This window comes from Lycorma delicatula, chromosome 4 (genome assembly GCF_047948215.1).
Source record: "Lycorma delicatula isolate Av1 chromosome 4, ASM4794821v1, whole genome shotgun sequence".
Taxonomy (NCBI): Eukaryota; Metazoa; Arthropoda; class Insecta; order Hemiptera; family Fulgoridae; genus Lycorma; species Lycorma delicatula.
Genome location: NC_134458.1, coordinates 17,263,115 through 17,283,629, shown reverse-complemented (window position 1 = coordinate 17,283,629; position 20,515 = coordinate 17,263,115). Strand labels below are relative to the sequence as shown.

At 33.0% G+C, this 20,515-nt stretch overlaps 1 protein-coding gene across 1 annotated transcript in view; it reads left to right on the top strand.

The window, feature by feature from the left end:
- Positions 1-20,515, top strand: part of Faa (fumarylacetoacetate hydrolase) — a 93,644-nt gene that overhangs the window by 60,378 nt on the left and 12,751 nt on the right. The window contains exons 6-8 of the mRNA XM_075362406.1: positions 190-396; positions 10,389-10,537; positions 18,921-19,038. Coding sequence (XP_075218521.1) covers positions 190-396; positions 10,389-10,537; positions 18,921-19,038 — 474 coding nt within the window. The remainder of the gene's footprint in view (positions 1-189; positions 397-10,388; positions 10,538-18,920; positions 19,039-20,515) is intronic.

Here is a 20,515-nt window from a genome sequence, read left to right as displayed (position 1 = left end):
TGTTAATATGAATAAACACATGCCAGTTATCAAACCAGCTTACATCTAAAGTAATCATCTGACTCTGTCGATATTGAGTTCAGTTTCCACTAAGTTGTTCATGTAATATTGCTGTAGTTAATTAATTATGTTAGCATTAAATAAAAAATAAATTAAGGAAAATTGAACACTGGAATTATTTTTTTTTAGCTCGTGATATACAAAAGTGGGAGTATGTACCTCTTGGACCCTTTCTTGCAAAGAATTTTGGAACTACAATTTCACCATGGATTGTAACAATGGAGGCTCTTGAACCTTTTAAAACTGATAACACTGAACAAGATCCTGTACCATTCAGTTACTTACATCATAATGATCACTACAACTTTGATATTAATCTAGAAGTAAATATCAAAGGTATGTACGTTTACATATGTTTCATAGCTAAGGTAAATTTTCATTGTTAAACATTACCAAACAACTAAAGTTAAAAAAAAAAAATTACCAATAAATTCTGTATTTTCTGACATAAAAATGTGTTGTTTGTTTCTTGATTAGAATTATATGCAATAAAATTTTAATGTTTTAAGATTTATAAAAAATCATCCATTAAAAATATCTTTGAAAGGAACTTGTTTAATTTATCAGATTATCTCAGTCTGGATGTGTGATACGTGATACAAATTGGTAAAGTTTTTCTGTATATAACATTTATTGAGATTGAATTTCAGGGTTTCTTGAAACCATAGTAAGAGATGTATTACAAATTATTCCATGAAATCTTTTTTACAGAATTCTATACTCAAGCATATTTTTTAGACTATTGGTAAATTTATAAAAGTAAACAAATAACAGCATGCTGAATACTGCAGTGATATTCAGTTTTAAACCAAGAAAGAATATTAAGAATAATGCTTCTCATTTTTTTCTGATTCTTTCTTTGATATAGAAACATTCTGTATAATCAAATTACTCATATGTTTCCAATAAGTCCAATAAGGTAAAGTAAAAACTTCTTGGGTGACACAAGGTGATTTGATTCTGTCCAATCTATTGTTCTGGAAACTGATGGTATGGAAGCATCACTAACATCATTTTGAATCTAAACATATCTAAGAAGTCTTATACAGAGGAAGTGAAAGTAAAAATCCTAATAGTGTGATGGAGTATCATTGTAGTTGGAGATAGGTAGATAGAATGTTAGGTATATTCTAATATTCTTACATCAGTCAATATTTTTGGAATGAACCATAACTCTGATATAACATATACAATTTAAATGAGAAATTACAGATTCTGTGATGTTACACTGGTAATATTGGAGTAACAGTCATAATAAAAATAGGAGATTAATGTAAAATTAATCTGCGTTTAGTTCTTAATAACAGTAAATACCTCATCATTTTGGTGTATGCTATTTTTATTAAGAAAAAAAGGATAAAAAATTGATAAAATTTTGACATTTGGCACATCCTTTTTAGATAAAATTGGAAAAAATAGCTGTAGAAATTTGATATATTACAGCCCATTCCATTATTTGAATTGTGATATAAATTTTTTTTACTGATGTAAAAGATTTTTTGTTCTATTTACTAAATGCCAATGTGTCATTCCATTTCTACATTTGCTTAGAAAAAAATCATGTTCACAGTAAAAAAGGTTTCTGGTAAGAAAAGGTCCATAACTTTATATTACACTAAACAAACAATTTTTTTTTGTGTATCTGGATTCATACATGGTGATTTTAACTAATTTTGGGCGCTGAACTCAAAACTGTTATCAGAATTTGTGTAATATGTCACGTTTTTTTTTTTTAGATACCTATGACTTATTTACCAATAAATGCATAATCATTGTGAAATCAATATTTAAAAAAAATTATTATTTTTTTGTATTCATTTAAAATTTGTTTACATCAACTAAATTTTTATTTATTCAAACACAGATAAATTGAAATACATTAATACAATTTTAAAATAACAGTTTCTAAAAAACTAAATCATTGGAAATATCTTTGAAATAACAGTTTCTAAAAGTTTAAATCATTGGAATTGTCTTACCTTTAATTTTTAAAATATGTTGACAAATTTTGCTTGTACAATGTTTGATTAGTTTCTCTAAACAAAAACACCAATAGTCAACCATCATTCCAGGATCCCATCTTTCTTGGTACTGATGCTCCATGGTCAGAATATCCTGGTGGAAACACTCTCCTTTCTCATTACTGACAGAGACCAAATTTTTAGGAAAAATGTCTAGGTGGGAGTGTGAGAAATGAATTTTTAATGACATTTTTACTAGACAGAAAACAAATTTATGTTATAAGGTAACACTGCTTTCTTGCTTTATTAATGTGTTATTATTAACTAATTACCCATGTGATACCAACAGTTAGAGTCAATCTAAAATATTCTCAACAATATTTCATTTTTGAAGAAAAAGTGATTGTGAACAGGAAATTGTACTCAAATGGGAAGTAGTAGTGTCATGTGCTATGATATTTTCTGTCTTTGTGATCATATGTGTAGGGTTGTTGTTTCTATACATGCAGAATTTCAAACGGATTTTTCTGTTCTTAAAAAAATACAGTAGTATTATAATTCATGCTATAATATGTACTCTGTGTTTACTGTTATTATGAAATTTATTTTTTCGTGATGTAGTAAAAATTATACATTCTGTAATGAGATTTATTGGTTTGTTTGGTTGTTGTATTTGTATTGTTACCACATGTATGTCAAACTTAATATCGGTGGATGGCAAAGGGAGCAGCTCAGATGTCAGCGAGAGCACAGTCCATGTATGCGCTTGCACAGCATCACTCCTGCTGCGCAGATGACCGTGCAGTTCTACCACCATAGTGTTGCGGCCCCATCACTTTCAGGCTCCACAATAAAGGAGCATGCATGAGAGTGAATTTTCAATTCATCGTTGACCACCACCTGGAGAAGACCAAGAAGAAGAAGAAGATGGAAGAAGACAGAAGTTTCCTGGCCGCCTCCAGCAGGTTTGGCTGGCCCGCTGAGGGAGCCACTGGATGTAGATGCTACCTTCCTGCCCCAGTTTGCTAGGCTGCAATTGCCCTGGCCGGGGGACTCAGCAGCAGGAGCCAGTCCAGCATGGGAATGGGAACCGTCATGGCCGCACTGGTGAAAGACAACTGACATGGACCCAACACTGCGAGGCTCTGAGGGCCACCACTGCCACGCTGTAGTGCGGACCCAACTGCCACTGAGGGGAAGCCCGGTCTGTTTTTAATGGCTGAGCTGCAACTCCCCGACTATAGCCAAGTTGACTTTGCCGGAGACCCAACAGCTCTTCTCAGAACTAGCACAAAAAATGGCCCTTTTCAGGGCTACCACAAGTTTATAAATTACAACATGTCATTGAAGCCAATCGACGACAACATCAGCCCTTCTCAGGGCTACTACAAGGTTATAAAGTGCCACGTGCTATCGCAGCCATTCGGCAACAATATATTATCTAACTATTATTTAATTATAATAATCTGTGAAAAAAATACCTTGTTTTATTTTATACATATTTTGATTAAAATATAGAATGTTAAATAAATAACTTAATTTGTTTTCTTTCGGCCAGCTATTTTCATTAATAAACTATTTTATATATAATAGTTTACGTGTAGTTCATACTGACAGGTTCAACACAAATATTAGTTGGTTAATTTACTTAATCACAAGTTACAATCAAAGTGCAGTGTCTATCAGCATATATTTTTTTTAAATGATTCCTTTTTGTTATCTAAGTCATTAACAAAGAAATAAGGTATATTTTAATTTTTAAATAAAATTAAATGATTATTTAATTTTTTTCATTTGTATCTCCATTTGTTATTATTATTTTTTTTTTTACTTTAAATGCTATTTGGTAATATACATGTAATTAAAATCATACATGAAATCATTGATTTCAAGGGTCTGAGGTTGAAATAATTAAAATTGAAATTAAAACATAAATGAAATTGAACACATTTTGGATAAGATTGATACATAATTTTAAGTGAGTCTAATGTAGTTAACATGTTACAAATAAATTAACAATAATTAATAGATTATGTTAAAATAAATTGATATGATTGTTTTAATTATTGAATTAATAAAATTTAACATAGTTTTTAACATGTCATTAATTTTTTCTTTTTTTGCATAATTTATCAAGTTTATGATGTTATCTGAATTGGTGTTTTATGTTGTAGTGAAGATTAGGACATTTTTTCTGCTGTAAATATTTTAAGTATTAGTTTGCAAGACTAACTGCTGTATTGATTTTTGTTGCTTTAACTGCACTCAATGTGTAACATTTCATCATAAAAAAATGATTTTAACCTTATCAGATGTCACAAAATTGTGTACAAAATATAGGTGTTATCAGAGAGATTTTTTTGTAGATAAAGTAATAGCACTACTTCTTCCACTTAAAAGGCATTGCCATTTGATTGGTTGAAAATAGGAATTTAAGGCCTGGATTTAATCAGTAGGCACCATAGATAATAGTTTGGCTTTTTGTGCCACCTCAAGGTAGGAAACACGAGTCCTTAGACAGTTCCACAGTCATACAAGGTTGCTCCAATTAAGAAGTGGTTGTTCTACTGGCTACCCAAAGATGCCACAGGTAGAACAAGTATGGCTTATCCAAATTCCATGGTACTTGTCCAAGAAAGAAGGAAAAGGAAGGGAACAATTAATCCCTGAGGAACTGCCTCTGATCAGGGTAGTTTACCATCTATCCCAGAACTGAAATAATTGTTTCCACGTATGACCCTAATAATTTAATAACATTATTCCACTAAAATATTATTATCTGAAGTTATTAAATATAGGTTATGAAATCTATGTGTGTATTACAGAAAATATCTGAGACCATATTTTTATAGAATTTTTTTCTAACAATATAACAATATATATAACAACTATAATTCATAATAGTTGTAGTATACAGAGTTGCACACGAAATGATCCAACATTTGGTGTTAAAAAATATTTATTTGAATTGCAATACAGAAAAGTAAAATACAACGCATTTACTGTATACCTGGAGATTATGTTCTGCTTATCACATCTTCAGTATGACCACCATCACATCTAGCAACTTCTTCAACATGAACTCCTTTATTTTTAATAACTCAATGAAACATATCCTTGGTTATCTTGTTGTATGCCTCAATGATCAGCACTTGCATTTCCATCACTGTACAAGGATGCTTAGGGAAAATCTTTTCCTTTAGAAATCCCCAAAGAAAATAATCACACGGATTCATATCAGAATTGTTCAGGGGCCAGTTCTGTCCACGTGCAAAACGATTAGGAAATTGGTTTAAAATGACATTTACATTAAAAGTTTCACGCAGAAAGTCTAAAACAACATTAGCTGTGTGCAGTCTAGCTACATCCTTCATGAACCACTCATTCTGTAATCAAAACCCCTTTGCAAGAAGCTGAGGAACAAAATTAATACACAGCATATTTAATGTTTACTGTTCACTGTCTGTTCAAAAAAGAATGGCCCTATTACTCTGTGACTTGAGATAGCTGCCCATACTGTAATTCTTGGAAAGTAATGCACCTTTTCATGAAGCACATGTAGATTTTCAAAAGGCTAAAAACGCTCATTTTGTTTATTAACAACCCTGTCTAGGTGAAAATGTGTCTCATCTGAAAACCAAACATTGTTTAACAATATGTCTTGGCTCACAGCCCATTCAGCGAATGCCTTTCTTTGATGTTTGTTGTCAACTGTTAATTTAGGCAACACTATTATTTTGTACAGATACAAATACAAATTAGTTTTCACAAATTCACTGTACAGATCACCTAGAAATTCCAAGCTGTGCTGCTGTTTTTCTTGTTGAAACCATTTTTGTGTAAGCACCACACTTTTTGTTTCATTAAAAAACAACAGAGTCTTTACGCGCTGTTCTACACCTTGGAACGATATACAAACAGCGTACTCTGAAAGAGAAGAAACTAATATTGTTTGTTTAAATTGCAAGGTGAAAATAAGCTTCCACATAACGTTTAAAAACATAGTTTAATATTTTACATAACAATAGTAGTAGATGAGTACACGTTTAAATTAAAAAAATACAGATATCGTTTAAGAACTACGTTTAAGTAAAAACATTCATTTATACGTAGAATTGTTTATGGTGTTAGCACTACATACTCTCTTGGTCGCCTGGTGCAAGTCGACTAAATCACCATCGGCAGAGACAATCCCCAACCACAACACTTCAATATAAACCACTAACATACCGCCCCCCCTTGAAGTCATTGAGTTCAAGAATTAGGTAAAACACAAACTTTCATCAATGCTCTTTTAATCAAATCTTGAGATGTACGGATAGTAACAACCCGAGCCTTATTATCAGCGCTGTAATTGAGTTCGACGATACGGCCCAATTCCCAGTGCAGTGGTGGTCTGAAATCGTCTTTGTTAACAACAAGGGAACCCACCGAGGGAGGTGTAATATCTTTAGACCACTTGATACGTTGCTGCAAGGTAGATAAATATTCACGAGACAATCATCGCCAAAAGTTCTGATGCAATCTTTAAATATTCTGCCAGTGGTCCAATTTGTTTTCCGATACTTGTGTTACATCAGGGATTGGTAAAGTAGTTAAAGGTCTGCCGACCAAGAAATGAGAAGGAGTTAAAGGTTGAAGGTCAGTAGGATCATTTGACTGACTAGTAAGGGGTCTGGAATTAACACATGCTTCAATTTTACATAAAAATAGTATACAATTCATCATAAGATAAAATGTGATTTCCCAACACTCGCTTTAAATGACCTTTTATATTTTTTACACCAGCCTCCCATAAACCCCCAAAATGAGGTGACCAAGGAGGAATGAAATGCCAAGTGACACTGCTTCACGATAGGAAGCTGTTTAATTGATGCATTATCCGTTATCTTTGTTGTTTAACATTTGGTAGAGCTCTCGCAATTGATTATTAGCTCCAACAAAATTATTGGCATTGTCTGAATAGATATGTTTAATAGAAATGCATCGAACAGTCATTCTCTCAATGGCCTCTATGAATTTTTTTGTGGTTAAATCAGGCACGAGTTCAAGATGTATAGCTTTGGTTACCATACAGACAAAAAGAGCTACGTAGGCCTTCATAGGTTCCGATCTACGTTGAGACATTCTTCAATAAAAAGAAGTCAATTCCGCAATTTTCAAATGGATTCGCTCGTTGTATTCTATAATCTGGTAAATCTCCCATTAGATGTTTAGTGGTTCTAGGTGAGACTGTATTGCATTGGAACCAATTTCTGACTACAGAATGAACCAAAACCTTTTTGTTTATAGGCCAGTATTTAGTTATAAGGGTTGCAAGCAGTGCCTGAGGTCCTGAATGCAGAGTATTAATGTGGATTTGATAGATTATTAGCTTAGTAATGAGATGATTGGGTGGTTGTAGTTTAGGATTTTTATGATCAGATGAAATAAGTGTATTTTTCAGTCTTCCGCCAACTCGAACAATATTGTTTTCATCAATAAATGGAGAAAGAGATCTAATTCTGTTGCTTACTTCCTTCTTATTAATCAAGTTATTAATATCATTTTTAAACAGCAGTTGAGCTTCCTTTAACCAAATTACTTAGGCTCTAAACAAATCTTCACAACCTATGTATCCAATCTTCTTATTTTCTGGATTTTTACAATTATGTACAAAACATTGGCAAAGGGCTGTGATGCTAAGTAGTTTGTTCCAGCTGGAGAATTTATCTAACAAATTAGTAGAGGATGCTGTTGTCAACTGAATTGTTATAGTCTTTCTTCTTTCTTCAATTTGAGGATTTATAGGAGTTGTTTGAATAGTAGTTGGCCACGCTTCTTGTTTTCTGTTTAGCCATTCGGGACCATTCCACCATAATTTACATCCTATCAGCATTTCAGGTGAAGTAGATCTTGAAAAGGTCAGCTGGATTATCTTGTGACCGTATATGTTTCCAGATACAATTTTGAGTCAATTCCTGAATCTGAGAAACCCGATTTCGAACGTATGTTTGCCACGTTATTGGGGAAGAGTGCAACCAATGAAGAACTATTGTTGAGTCAGTCCAGAGGGTAATATCATTTATTTGAATATGCTCCAAAGCAGAAAGTGTTTTTGTTAGTAGTAGAGCCAGTTGCAAGGCACCACATAATTCTAGACGTGGAATTGATGTTGATTTCAATGATGCGACTCAAGATTTAGAACACAGAAGCCAAACTGAGATAGTAGAATCTTCCTGGACGGTTCTCAAATACAAACAGGCACCATAAACCTTCTCAGAAGCATCACAAAATCCATGAATTTCATATGTTTGATTAGCAGAACCACTTGAAACACGCCTCGGTATAGATAATTGCTTTAATATTCGTAGAGATTCACTACATTGGTTCCATTTCACAACTAGCTTATTTGGAACTTCTTGATCCCAGCTGAGATCTTTGATAAGCCAAATATCTTGGATAAACAACTTTGCAGTTATTACAACAGGTGATATCATACCAATAGGATCAAATAATTTGGAGATATCTGATAGAATTTCTCTCTTGGTAATCACAGATGGTGTCTCAGACAGTCACTTGGAACCGAAAGGCATCAGTAGTCAGTTGCCAGTATATACCTAACGTTTTAATTGCTGTATTGCCTGAATTTTGAATCAAAAAGCCCGTCTCAATCCATTGTTTGAAATATTTCTGAGAATAGAAGAATTGTTGCGCACCATTTGTGTAATTCAAAACCTGTACTTTTTAAAATGCTAATCAATTGTGATTTTAATTGTAAGACATCTTCAAGAGTTTCTCCTCCTGAAAGAACATAGTCTACGTAGAAATCTTCTTTAAGACACTGAACTGCCTTGGGAAAAGAATCCTTTCCTTCTTCTCCCAACTTAAAAAGTGTTCTAATTGCTAAATATGGGGCTGATGTCGTTCTATATGTGACCGTTTTGAGCTTAAAAATAGTCATTGGGTCAGAAGGATTATTCCGCCATAAGATTCTTTGAATGTTTTGTTGAGAGTCATCAATTAATACCTTATGGTACATCTGTTTTATATTGGCTATAAATACATAAGTGTGGATCCTGAAAGATAGCAAAATGGATAGTAAATCACGCTGAATGGTTGCGCCAGTCATAAGTATGTCATTGAGTGATTTATTAAACGATGTCTTTGTTGATGCGTCAAAAACAATCCGTAATTTAGTAGTACTGCTGGACTCCTTGATAATAGGATGATGTGGTAGATAATATGTATGACTGGGTTCTTCATCTTCTACTACAATTTCCATCTCGTCATTTTCCAGGTATTCATTTAAGAATTGCATGTAGCCAGCCTTTAATTCTGGCTTCTTCGAAAATTTTTGTTCTAAAGCAGCAAACTGCTGAATTGCTTGGTTTTTTGAAACTCCTAATGCAACGCAAGGATCATCAGAGAATGGTAATTTAATGATGAATTTTCCAACTTCTCTACATTTAACATTCGATATATAGTGTTCTTCACATAACTGTTCTTCAACAGTTTTTGAATTAGCATTGGGAATTTCTTCTACCTTCCAAAATGAAGAAATAAGTTCTTCTAAGTTATTTTCATTAGATGATGATGTGTTGGGAACCGTGAATGATGCATGAGCCACTCTGTTATGTCACTTTTGCCAACATAGAACACATTAATTAATTAACCTAAACAATTAATTATTGCCAAAACAAATGTTGGATCATTTTTACACCACTCTGTATATAACACATATATAAAGCTAAGTGGTCTTAAATATGATTTTATGGTAACCTATAATGAGGCTGTTTTTTCCTAATCTTTTTTTATTTGTTTACAGTTATAAAATTTTCATAGTATTTAAAACTAATTGCTCAAATCTACAAATGAATGCTGAAAAAATGTGTCAGTATGATATAAGTTTATTTATATCTTTTTTTGTCACTTAAGAGGCCAATAACTAACTGATTACATAAACAGAATTAATTGTCATTAAACTTTGGTGCAATCATATATGAAGGCAGATACAAAGAAAAATTGATTGGAATATTTTAAAGAACAATAAGTTCTTGAAATTAAGGGAGCAACCAAAAATGGAAACATATCAAAATCTAAAGTGGAATTTAGCTTCTGATGAATCTCTTTGGTAGAGAGCAGAAGCATTTAACTTAAAGATTATGTTGCTTACACTTTTCCTTCTGAATGACAAGAAGTTCATGTTCGATCATATAATTTGTACTACAGAAGTACAAAAAAATCCCTAAAATTTAATTTACAAACCTCGAATTACTGATGTTACATTTAACTGCTCTAAAAAATTCCCTATTCTTTGTAATCCTGCAAAAACATACTATACCAAAGCAATTATAATAATATTTTTTTAATTTATTTGTTTAATAGCTAAAAATTCATCAGTAAGCGATTTAGTTTGTAAAACTAATTATAAATATATGTACTGGACAATGAAACAACAACTAGCACATCACACAGTAACTGGATGTAATGTGAATTCAGGGGATATGATGGCATCAGGAACTATAAGTGGGCCAGTAAGTCAAACTATTATTAGTTTACTAGCTAGTGTAGTAGACAGACTTCCACTAAATAAAAAGCTAACATTATTCATGCTATTATGTTATTATATATGATGGTCAACAGTGAAAATTGTGCAAAACCATTAATTTTTAATGACAAACTGAAAGATGATAAGATATTTTGTAAGCTTGCATCATTATGCTTTCTCTAAACATCAAAATGCGGTCACTAAATATGACTGCTAAAGGAACATAGAAAAAACTTTAAAATTAAAACAAACTATTATACTAAAAATAAATCTGGTTTTATTTTGTCACTAAAAATTAATAGTTTTATATAGAACTTAATAAGCGTTACAACAAAATCTGTAATGTTTTTTATGTTTGTATAAGCAAATACTTCCTCATTTTCTTATTTGAACATAGCTGAATTACAGGTTGTTGAAATTCGGATGATGGTGCAAGTTTTTTTATAAAGTACTCTGATCCCAATAGTTGTTTAGGCTTTCTTTTTGTTGTTGGTGTTGTGAAGAAGTACCATTTACATACCCCTCACAAGTGTGGGGGGGGGGGGCGTTGGACTCTCATGGGTTTGGCTAGGTGTTATTATTAAGTCTATGTGTGCAAGCACCCTACCGACTAAAACTCCTAGTTCACCGTTCTTCTCCACCTGAGGTTAGATTAGCAATTGAGCATATCACGACCACGGGGGTGCCTTTGAGTTTGGGGAGTCAGAAGTTCTGTGCCTCATCACCACCGCCCATCCACACAAGCCGGCAGCTCTGCAGGGGCTGTCAATCACCCCTTTGCCTTCTGGTCAAGCTCTTCAACAGGACTTTTACCTGTATCATGGTCTCTGTGTATCCTCTTGCTTGTCCTGAACCACCAGGAGGGGAAGCAGGCCCCTGTGTCGTTCCCAGAACGTTTACGTTCTGCATAGGTTATAAAATTGATTTAATGTAAATAATGTTCTCAATCTGCCCTAAAAAGTTAATAATTGTTTATAATGACATTTAATAAAACATAAATTATTCATTCTTACCTAGTGTTTAGCCATTGTTATGGCTATGAAAAATAATTATTTCATTTTTTCCATCTAAAGTTATACTTGAAGTTTTCTAGCTTTTGCTTTAAAGGAAGCAGTTTTCCTTGCTGCAGCCTACTTCATTACTTACTTAAATCTTAAATTTGATATTATGCATATCAAACCTACCCTAATGCTACCTATTTCTATATTAACACATTTTTCCATAAATACTAGCTGGGTGTTTTTGTGTAGTCTTGGAAACATATATCATCATTTATGTTTATGGTATGGTTACAGATCCAATTTTGTAATTTTTTCTATTTTATTATGTTCTGAAAATGTTGTAATTACTATTACAAAGAAATTATTTTTTTTTAAAGTTTATTATTGTATTGACGTTAATATATTTCTTAAACAATTTTGAGAACACAAGAATAATTTTTAATGATATTTATTCATACAAATGATTTTATGGTTATTGAACAAGGTCACTGAATACCTGTAGTTAGGAATAGATTTGTTAATAACACAAACTGGAGGTCCTGGGTTTGAATTCCAGTCAGGCACAGCATTTTCACACACACTACAAATCATTCATCTCATCCTCTGAAGCAATACACCCCAGCATCTGGAACCACCTACCACCCCAGGAGGGGAATTGAGCCCGACTATGTCGCCCCCAGAACCCCACCCAGCGGTCAGGGCACAGCTGCTGCTGTACTATTAGCTTCTTAATAACTCCTCTGATGCTTCTTTTCCTTCTGATGCAGGACTTTATAAATGAAGCCAGAAACCGCCTGAATTTATTTGCTCCGGCCAACATAATAGTAATCACGTTATTGGGATCTATTATTCCTGTTATGGTGGTACATTCTTGCCTTTTCTTCTCCCAGTAGATGCATGAAAAGAATACATGTTCTGCCGTCTCTCAACCAGCACAGTAAAGGCAATCTGGACTCTGACCTTTGCCTCAAATAGAGGTACGCCCCAAAAGGAACCGTAGCTGGTCAGCAATTAAGTGAGCCAAATATTCAGCTCACCAAACCCCCTCCCAAACCACAGTCCTATGTCTTTAATCAGTCTTCGGGTCTATTCATCTGTTCTTCCTGTCATCCATCTATTTTGCATTGCTACCAGTAGCTCTACATAAAGCTGTATTTCTACATAAAGCTTTGTCCGTACACTGACTGTATAATAACACTGAAAGCACAACATGCGCATATAGTCTACGTATTGATGTCTGGGGTCCAGTGGTTGTTCTCAGAAGCTTATTTAAGTTCTTGACTATTTCCTCAGCTTTAGTTCAAGTCTGCTGCATGTGAAAGGTGAAGGATCCCTAGGCATTTTAAACTTTTAGCTTACTGGACCGGTCCTTCTGCTGTTCTAATCTGGATCGGGTCAATTTTTCTTCTCTCAATCATTGCAATCATTGTGGATTTTTGGTACGATATCTGTAGCCCTCTGATTTTCATCCAGTCGCCAATCACAGTTATTGCTTCATTTGCTGCTGCGGCCACTTCTTCTTCCCTCTTTGCTATGACCACTAATACCAAGTCGTCGGCATAAGCTATGGGGTTTACGCCCTCTGGGTATTCCAAATGCAATACTTCGTCAAACACAAGGTTCCATAGAACCGGACCCAATACCAAGCCTTGGGGAACCCCACTCAAAACTCTAAATTGAAACTCATTAGCTCCAGTACGGTAAATAAGAACTCTATCCTGTAGATACTGTTGGATCAACCTTCTTAAGTAAATTGGAACATTATTATCCCTCATCACCCCAAAAATGGCCTCCCAACTGAGGGAGTTAAACGCATTGTGCATATCAATTAACACCACTACAGGAATGCGATGTATCTTCATGTACCCTCAGCCACTGCATCTAATCAGTTCCTTCACTGCGTCGGTTGGTAATCTCCCTGACTGAAACCCATATTGACATGGGGAAAACCCTCCTCTTTCTTCAATAAGTATTCTTAACCTGACCTTAGTCATTCTTTCTAATAACTTGCATAAATTATTAGTTATGCAAATGGGCCTATAGTCAACAGAATCTTCCGGTTTGGCTTCTTAATTAACACTAGTCAAGAATCTTTTCAAGAAGCGGGGATATAATCCCCTCTCAACATCTGGTTCATAATCTCGAGTATGGTTGTTGAAACCTTCTCGACCAGTATCCGGATGACCTCAACTGGTATGCCATCCGGACCTGGGCTCTTATGAAATTTCATTTTCTTCCCTGCCATCTTCAATTCTTCCATAGTAAAAAGGGGGATAATGTCTACCGCTAGTTCTTCTCTGACCGGCTCAGGTTGCACTGAGAAAAGTGTCTGTACATATTCCCTTACCTTTTCCTCAGATATGACCGGGAGTCTGTGACCAAGTCTTCCCCATGGGTCCTTATCAATGTTCTGGCATAGTTTGGTCCAGCACCTTGACTTGGCTTTTTTGTTCACTGTCGTATATGTTTTTCTAGCCTCAACATATTTTCTCTTAGCATTTTACTTTCTAAGCTGGCAATTTTGTCTGTTCACCCGTTGGGTGATCCTCTTAGCAGCCAGGCTTTTTTCTGTAGTATTGCTAAATCTGGTCTCCACCAATATGTATTATGTCTTTGGTCAGGTACTTCCACTGTTACCCTCACTTTCTCACATTCTTCAACGACTATTTCCGTTAATTCCTCCGGATCTGTTATGTTGACAAGTCTTCCAACGATAACCTTGGTGAATCGGATATAACTCCTTTTAGAGGTTACAACCCTTCCGAGTTTAACTAACTTAGATTCAGAGTCAAAGGAAATCATAAGATGGTCAGAGAGGCTTTCCTCTTCTAATACTCTCCAACTACTGACTGTTGGCATATATTGTTCAGTAATAAAAGCTAGGTCTATCGTTGAACTGGATTCCCCATGGCAAAAAGTCAGCTTGTCGTTATTAACCATGTGTTATTTTTTCGGCCAGGAAATGTCTTTTAATATTACAGACAGTGCCCACAGGCTGTGATTTAACATTAAAGTCTCCCAGTAATATCACTTTTTTCTCTTACATTTCAAGATCTCTTCCCGCAGCTCTTCCAGGAAGTCGCCTACTGGGATCCCCACAGAGGGAAATTTGATCACCGCTGTAACTGTTTCATCTTTGAGCCATTTGGGTTCATTTACTACAGAGAAATTTGGTTCGGCCAGTACAATAATGTCAGCTCTCATTTGTAACACTACCTCCCAGCACGTGTCATGTAACCATCTACCACGGTTAGTATTTATCCGTAAAATTTTCAATTGGAGGGTACACATTTCCCAGTTCAGTGGCCCTCTGAACCACATATTGCACAAAAATATTCCACATATTGAATCCTTACACTGTGCACTCCTGTGGCCCGGCTTTTCACAATTGAAGCATAAGTGGATCCTATCTTCACCCTTACACATCGCAATGATGTGGCCTGTGCTCCAACATCTAAAGCACCTATTCTTGGGCACTCTGATGTATGCACGATAGTGCACCCATCTTATACATATACATGCCTCCGTAAGTTTTAATGCTGCTCGATATGTAGTAATCACCATTGCGTTTTTTGTTTCTCCATATGCTCGTCTAATTGAAGAAACATTAAAATCGTCCGTCCCACCAATAAACTGGATAACTGCATCTGTAATTTCTTGTTCCATAGTGTCATAATTGATATCTTTAAGGTGAACGACGATTCTTTTCCCACCTATTGTCCTCATGACTATCTGGAGATCTGCCGCCTTACTATGCAGTGTTGTAGTAATGGTTTTAGCCATTTCCTTCCCGTTTACACGAATACATAATTCATCCTTATTCCCTTTCCTAAGTGATAACACTTCCCCAGTCTCTTCCTGGGTCACAGTCTGCTTTATGGTTTTCAAGAGATCCACATAGTATCTACCCTCTGCCTTCACTATTGTCTGGTTGTCTTCCAATGGTGGGGTGGTGCATTGAATACCTGGACCTCTGGTCTCTTGAATTGAAGCTTCTGGCTTAGGGATTAAGATGTGTATCTGGTCTACTCTATCTTTAGTTAGATACACTAGTATCTTCCTGATAAGATTTCCTAATCTACCTCTAGGTAACATGAAGGTTGCCTTCTTTACCGATTCAAGTACCTTCTTCAGTGCTTTCAGAATAACTACTACAGCATTCTCTTCCCCTGTGGATGAATCGTAGAAAATGATGTATTTACCCGCATGACTCATTGTTTATTCTCTGCCGATGATGACTGATTCATGCTTCATTATGTCACCGGGAACAACCCCAACCACACCATGGAAAGGGCGACCTCGTCTTTCTGCTTGTCCATGTAAATCACGGAAATGTAATCCAGTTTTGAAAGTTGTTTTTTGACTATTGCCCAAATATTTTCAATTGGGTTTAAGTCTGGAGAGTTGCCTGGCCATGGAAGAACTTTAATATTTTGTTCATTGAAAAACTTTTCCATTTTTTTGGCAGTATGGCATGGTGCCAAATCTTATTGGAACACTCCATTGTCTTGTGGGAATTTGGTCTGAAGTTATCACAACTCTTTCTTTCAGAATTTTGATATATCCATCACTTTATAACATGCCATCTACTGGAAGTAATGGACAAGGGTCTTCAAATGTGAAACATTCCCAAAACCTTTTTTTCCGGGGATGTTAACTGATTTTTGGATATGAGCCGATGATGTATTTTTATCTGATGCTTTTCTAACATACTGAACCCTTTGCCCCTGAGCATAAAAATGTGATTTGTTGGAAAACATAAAATTTTAAATCAAATTTATTTTTTCTCACTAACAACTTATCCTATGTTGGAGTAGTTTTTCTTTTACGGTCACATTTGACTTTCCTTTGAAGTGAAAAGAAACAGTTTTTTAAATTGTTTTAAAGTAGCATTGACTGTCCTAGTTCAACACCACACTCAGAAGATCTTTCATTGTGTCATACTGGTATGCTCAGAAAGAGAAACAATTTTCAAATGCTTTCTTGGATTTAAGTCTATTATTATATGTATATTCAAGATACACAGAACAAAAAATACAAAAATATGAATTTGTAACAAAAAATTAAATAAACTTTCATAAAACTCCATTTATAACATGAAAATTGTTAAATAACCAAAGAACAATAACCTCACATAACACAGATAACTTAAAAAATGGGTGTAATCAAGCAGTGCAGCTACAATATAGAAATAAACAAAAAATTCCCTGTGTTTGGATTAATTTGCATGCTACTGTATAATACATTAAAATACAAATAAATACAGTATATATATATGTGTAAATAAACTAAAAACTGAGGAAAATATTTTTCAAATAACAATGTACACCTGACAAAAACAGTGTACAATGAATAAAAAGATTTGTCAATTAGCAGCAAGAAATTGCAGCACAGTCAAGGCATGAACAAAGTTTCATTGGCCCAAAGAAATCATTTACATCTTCTTATGTAGTCAAGGAGTAAACTTAATTTATGCCTTTATATGTTACTTCAGATTCAGTTCAAAATTATGGAATTTTTTCTTCCAAGGAACCTGAGGAGCTAATTAGCTGCACCTTCTTCATCAGAGTTAACAGCAGCACTGTTGTTAACAATAAAGTAAATTCCTTTATTATATAATCAAAAAGATATTTGATCCATTTAATAGTTGATTATTTAATATTTCATATTTGATCTATGTTGTCTTTATTCATTTAATAACACATTTACAAATATATATACCACTGCAAGCAATTTTTTACAAATAACACAAAAATTTAAGATCATAGCACACTTGTACAATTTGAAATTTATTAACTTACAAAATTTGATAAAAACAGCATAATGAATGAAAAAAAAAGAAATATACATTATTTGATTACATATATTAGAAGTTTCCTAGTCTTTTAAAGAGTCACCATTGAAAACAGTACTACCACTGAAGAAGGTTCTGCTAAAGATCTAAAAGGTCCTTTTGATGAAAAGGGTTCAAGAATTTTGAAAATAAGTTGCTTGATATTTAAATACAGGGTTATCATAAAAGAATGGTGTGGTTTCAGTAATTCATAGGAAAATTGTAGGGAAATTTCTAGATGTTATATTGGTATTCCTGAAAGCCTCCAGCCCAAAAGTTTGTTTGTCAGCAGTTGTAACTACAACGTCATTTTTAATAAATCACTGATCCATTTAAAAGATATTCCTATTGATTTATTTTAAATAAAATTAAAAAAATTTATTTTACAGAAATAAGATTAGTTTAACTCTGTTAATGGATTTTCTAATTAATGCTAATTAAAAGTATAAAAAACCCTGAATTTTTTGCATCCCATTCAACATATATGTAAATATGTTTTCAAATAATTTTTCATTAATGTTTTCTGACTTGATTTATTTTTAGTATTTAGCATCTTCATATAGCCTATTTATCTTAACATTATTTCATGTGTTTATATTTTAAACAGTTAATATGGACTTTAATCGCATCTAATTTTTATTTTATTATTAACTGTGTATTTTGTAATGCTGCTCCAGTCAAGGTTTTACTGCAGTTTCCCTTGATCTATCCACAGAAGTTTCTTTTTTTATGTATGCTGTAGTACATCTACCTATTCCTAACATGATCTATATAATGTATCGATCAAAATAAAAGGTTTATTTATCTATTTCCTATTTATTTATTTTCTATTTAATAATTAAAATATTTATGAATTTCTCTTAAAAGCGATTTTCTGAATTTATATGAATTCATTTATATTCACTTTTTTGAACTCAGCAGCTCTTCTGATAAAGAGAAAAAAAATTGTTATTTTTTCAAAACTATTGTGAGGAAAATGTTCAGTTGGTTTACTAATAAATACCAATTAAATGTTACTTGCTGATATAGAATATTATAATTATTATTAGAACTGATTAATATAAGTCATTGTTAAATCTTTACCATACCAACAGACTTCAATGTAGAGTGGAAGCTGAGATTATAAATTTGTTTTACAAAAAAAGTTCAATATCTTCATATATCAAATTAAGAAAGGAAAGGTGTATTAAAACTGAAGAGTAGTATGAATATAGATTAAAAAAAGCTACAAAAAATCTGGAGCTAAACTGTTAATAAATTGTGTAGTTATTATGCAACTGCTTTTATTAAATAAAATAAAAATTATGAAAATAGTTACATAAAATGTATGACATACATAAACTAAATTATGAAATAAATAAAATTAAATATATTGAAATATATCAATACTGTATATATTATTTTATTTTACATTAATTGTTAATGTTACACTCATTTAATTAATATTTAGATAATCTAAGTTAAAACTACAGATTCCTTCAGCTAATGTTTATTTATGAAAGTTTATTCCATTTTTTATTACATGTGTATTCTAGGAGCCAAACTCATATGGATCAATGCTTGAAATATCTTGGAATGGAGAAAAACCAATAATTTTAACGAATGGAGAGACAAGAAAATCAATTGCAGATGGTGATGAAGTTATAATGAAAGGTGCAATATGTATTTTATTATAAATATTATTCAATTAAGTTTACTTATAGGTAAAGCAATTGTCAGACATGCTACACACCATCAAGATCTATTTGGTATTATTCTCCTGGTATATATGGGATATCAGTCTACTGCCGGAGCAAAATTTTAAACATTTTTGAAATAAAATATCGATCAGAGGTGCTTTACAATCCAGGCATTTGACATATGATAAACAGAAACACAATATCATCTATTAAATAATTTCATAGTTCACGGATTTCAGAATAAAACAGCAATCTCACTTGCAAATAATAGAAAACTGTGATGACTCCCATATTAATAAGTTACTTTATTATTGGTGTTCACTTAACTGGGCTGTCTCATCAAAGATTAATCTGTCATTGTACAAGATTATCCATTGTAGTTTTATTGGCCTAACTGCTTTTTAAAACTACAATTCAAAACTATAATCTCAAAACAAAAATAACCTCTGCTGGTAATATTAAAGAGTAATCCTACTGTAACAAATAATATTTACTAAAAATTACCATTTTTAAATTAATGGAACTTGTACTTTCAGAGTTAATTATTAGCTCCTCTTCACTGGAGTATTCAGTAGGATTGTCGTAAATGGTGCCCGTGTTTCAAAGATTAGGAAATACCTTGAGTATGATGTAGTAAAATATATATTAATGTATTAGATTTTTAGTGATGTTAGATTTATGAGGAGTTTGGTCAACGTGTTTAAGCTGGTAACATCACTTAAAGTAGTTCAAGTTTTTCTTATTTTCTTAGTGGATTTTTTTATAGAAATGTCATTTGAATTTAGTACTCTCTTCTAATACAGTTTTTAATGGTTTTTGAAATGGTGTGATTTGTTTCAAAATATTCAAATTTATAACCAATTTTTAATGAAAAATTGACTGTATTTGATGTGATATAAAGAAACAGATTTTTATTTGTGAGAAGAGAATGGGAAAAGTATTTGCCTGGCTGGATGAACTGAACTTTGACAATATTTTACTTGGTTAAAAGAAATAGTCGAAGGTCATCAGGTATTTATGTAAATAAATGAATTTATTTATAGAATAAATGATAAAATGCCATTAAACTCATTAACAATAATATTTATCTATCTGTAAAAGTTTTATTAAGATTTATTACTTCTAAAAGCATTTAACAATGAATACAAGCAAAACCTCAATAAATAATACTGGATAATAACTGTGAAGAGATGTCCCTTTCATTATGATATTTCATATCATATGATATGATATCATTTCATACGACATAAACAAGCTATAACTGTTACAAACTATAAATAATGTATTCAAATCTTTAAAAATGAAATATTCTTATTTAAAAAAGAAATATATATTTCCTTTTCTTCTATTAGAGAAGATATCAGAGGATGTAAAAAGATAATTCATTGACGAAAAAAGAAAATAAAGTACTGAAGGATGACATTTTTTCTCTGAAGTCTGAATTACTGTAA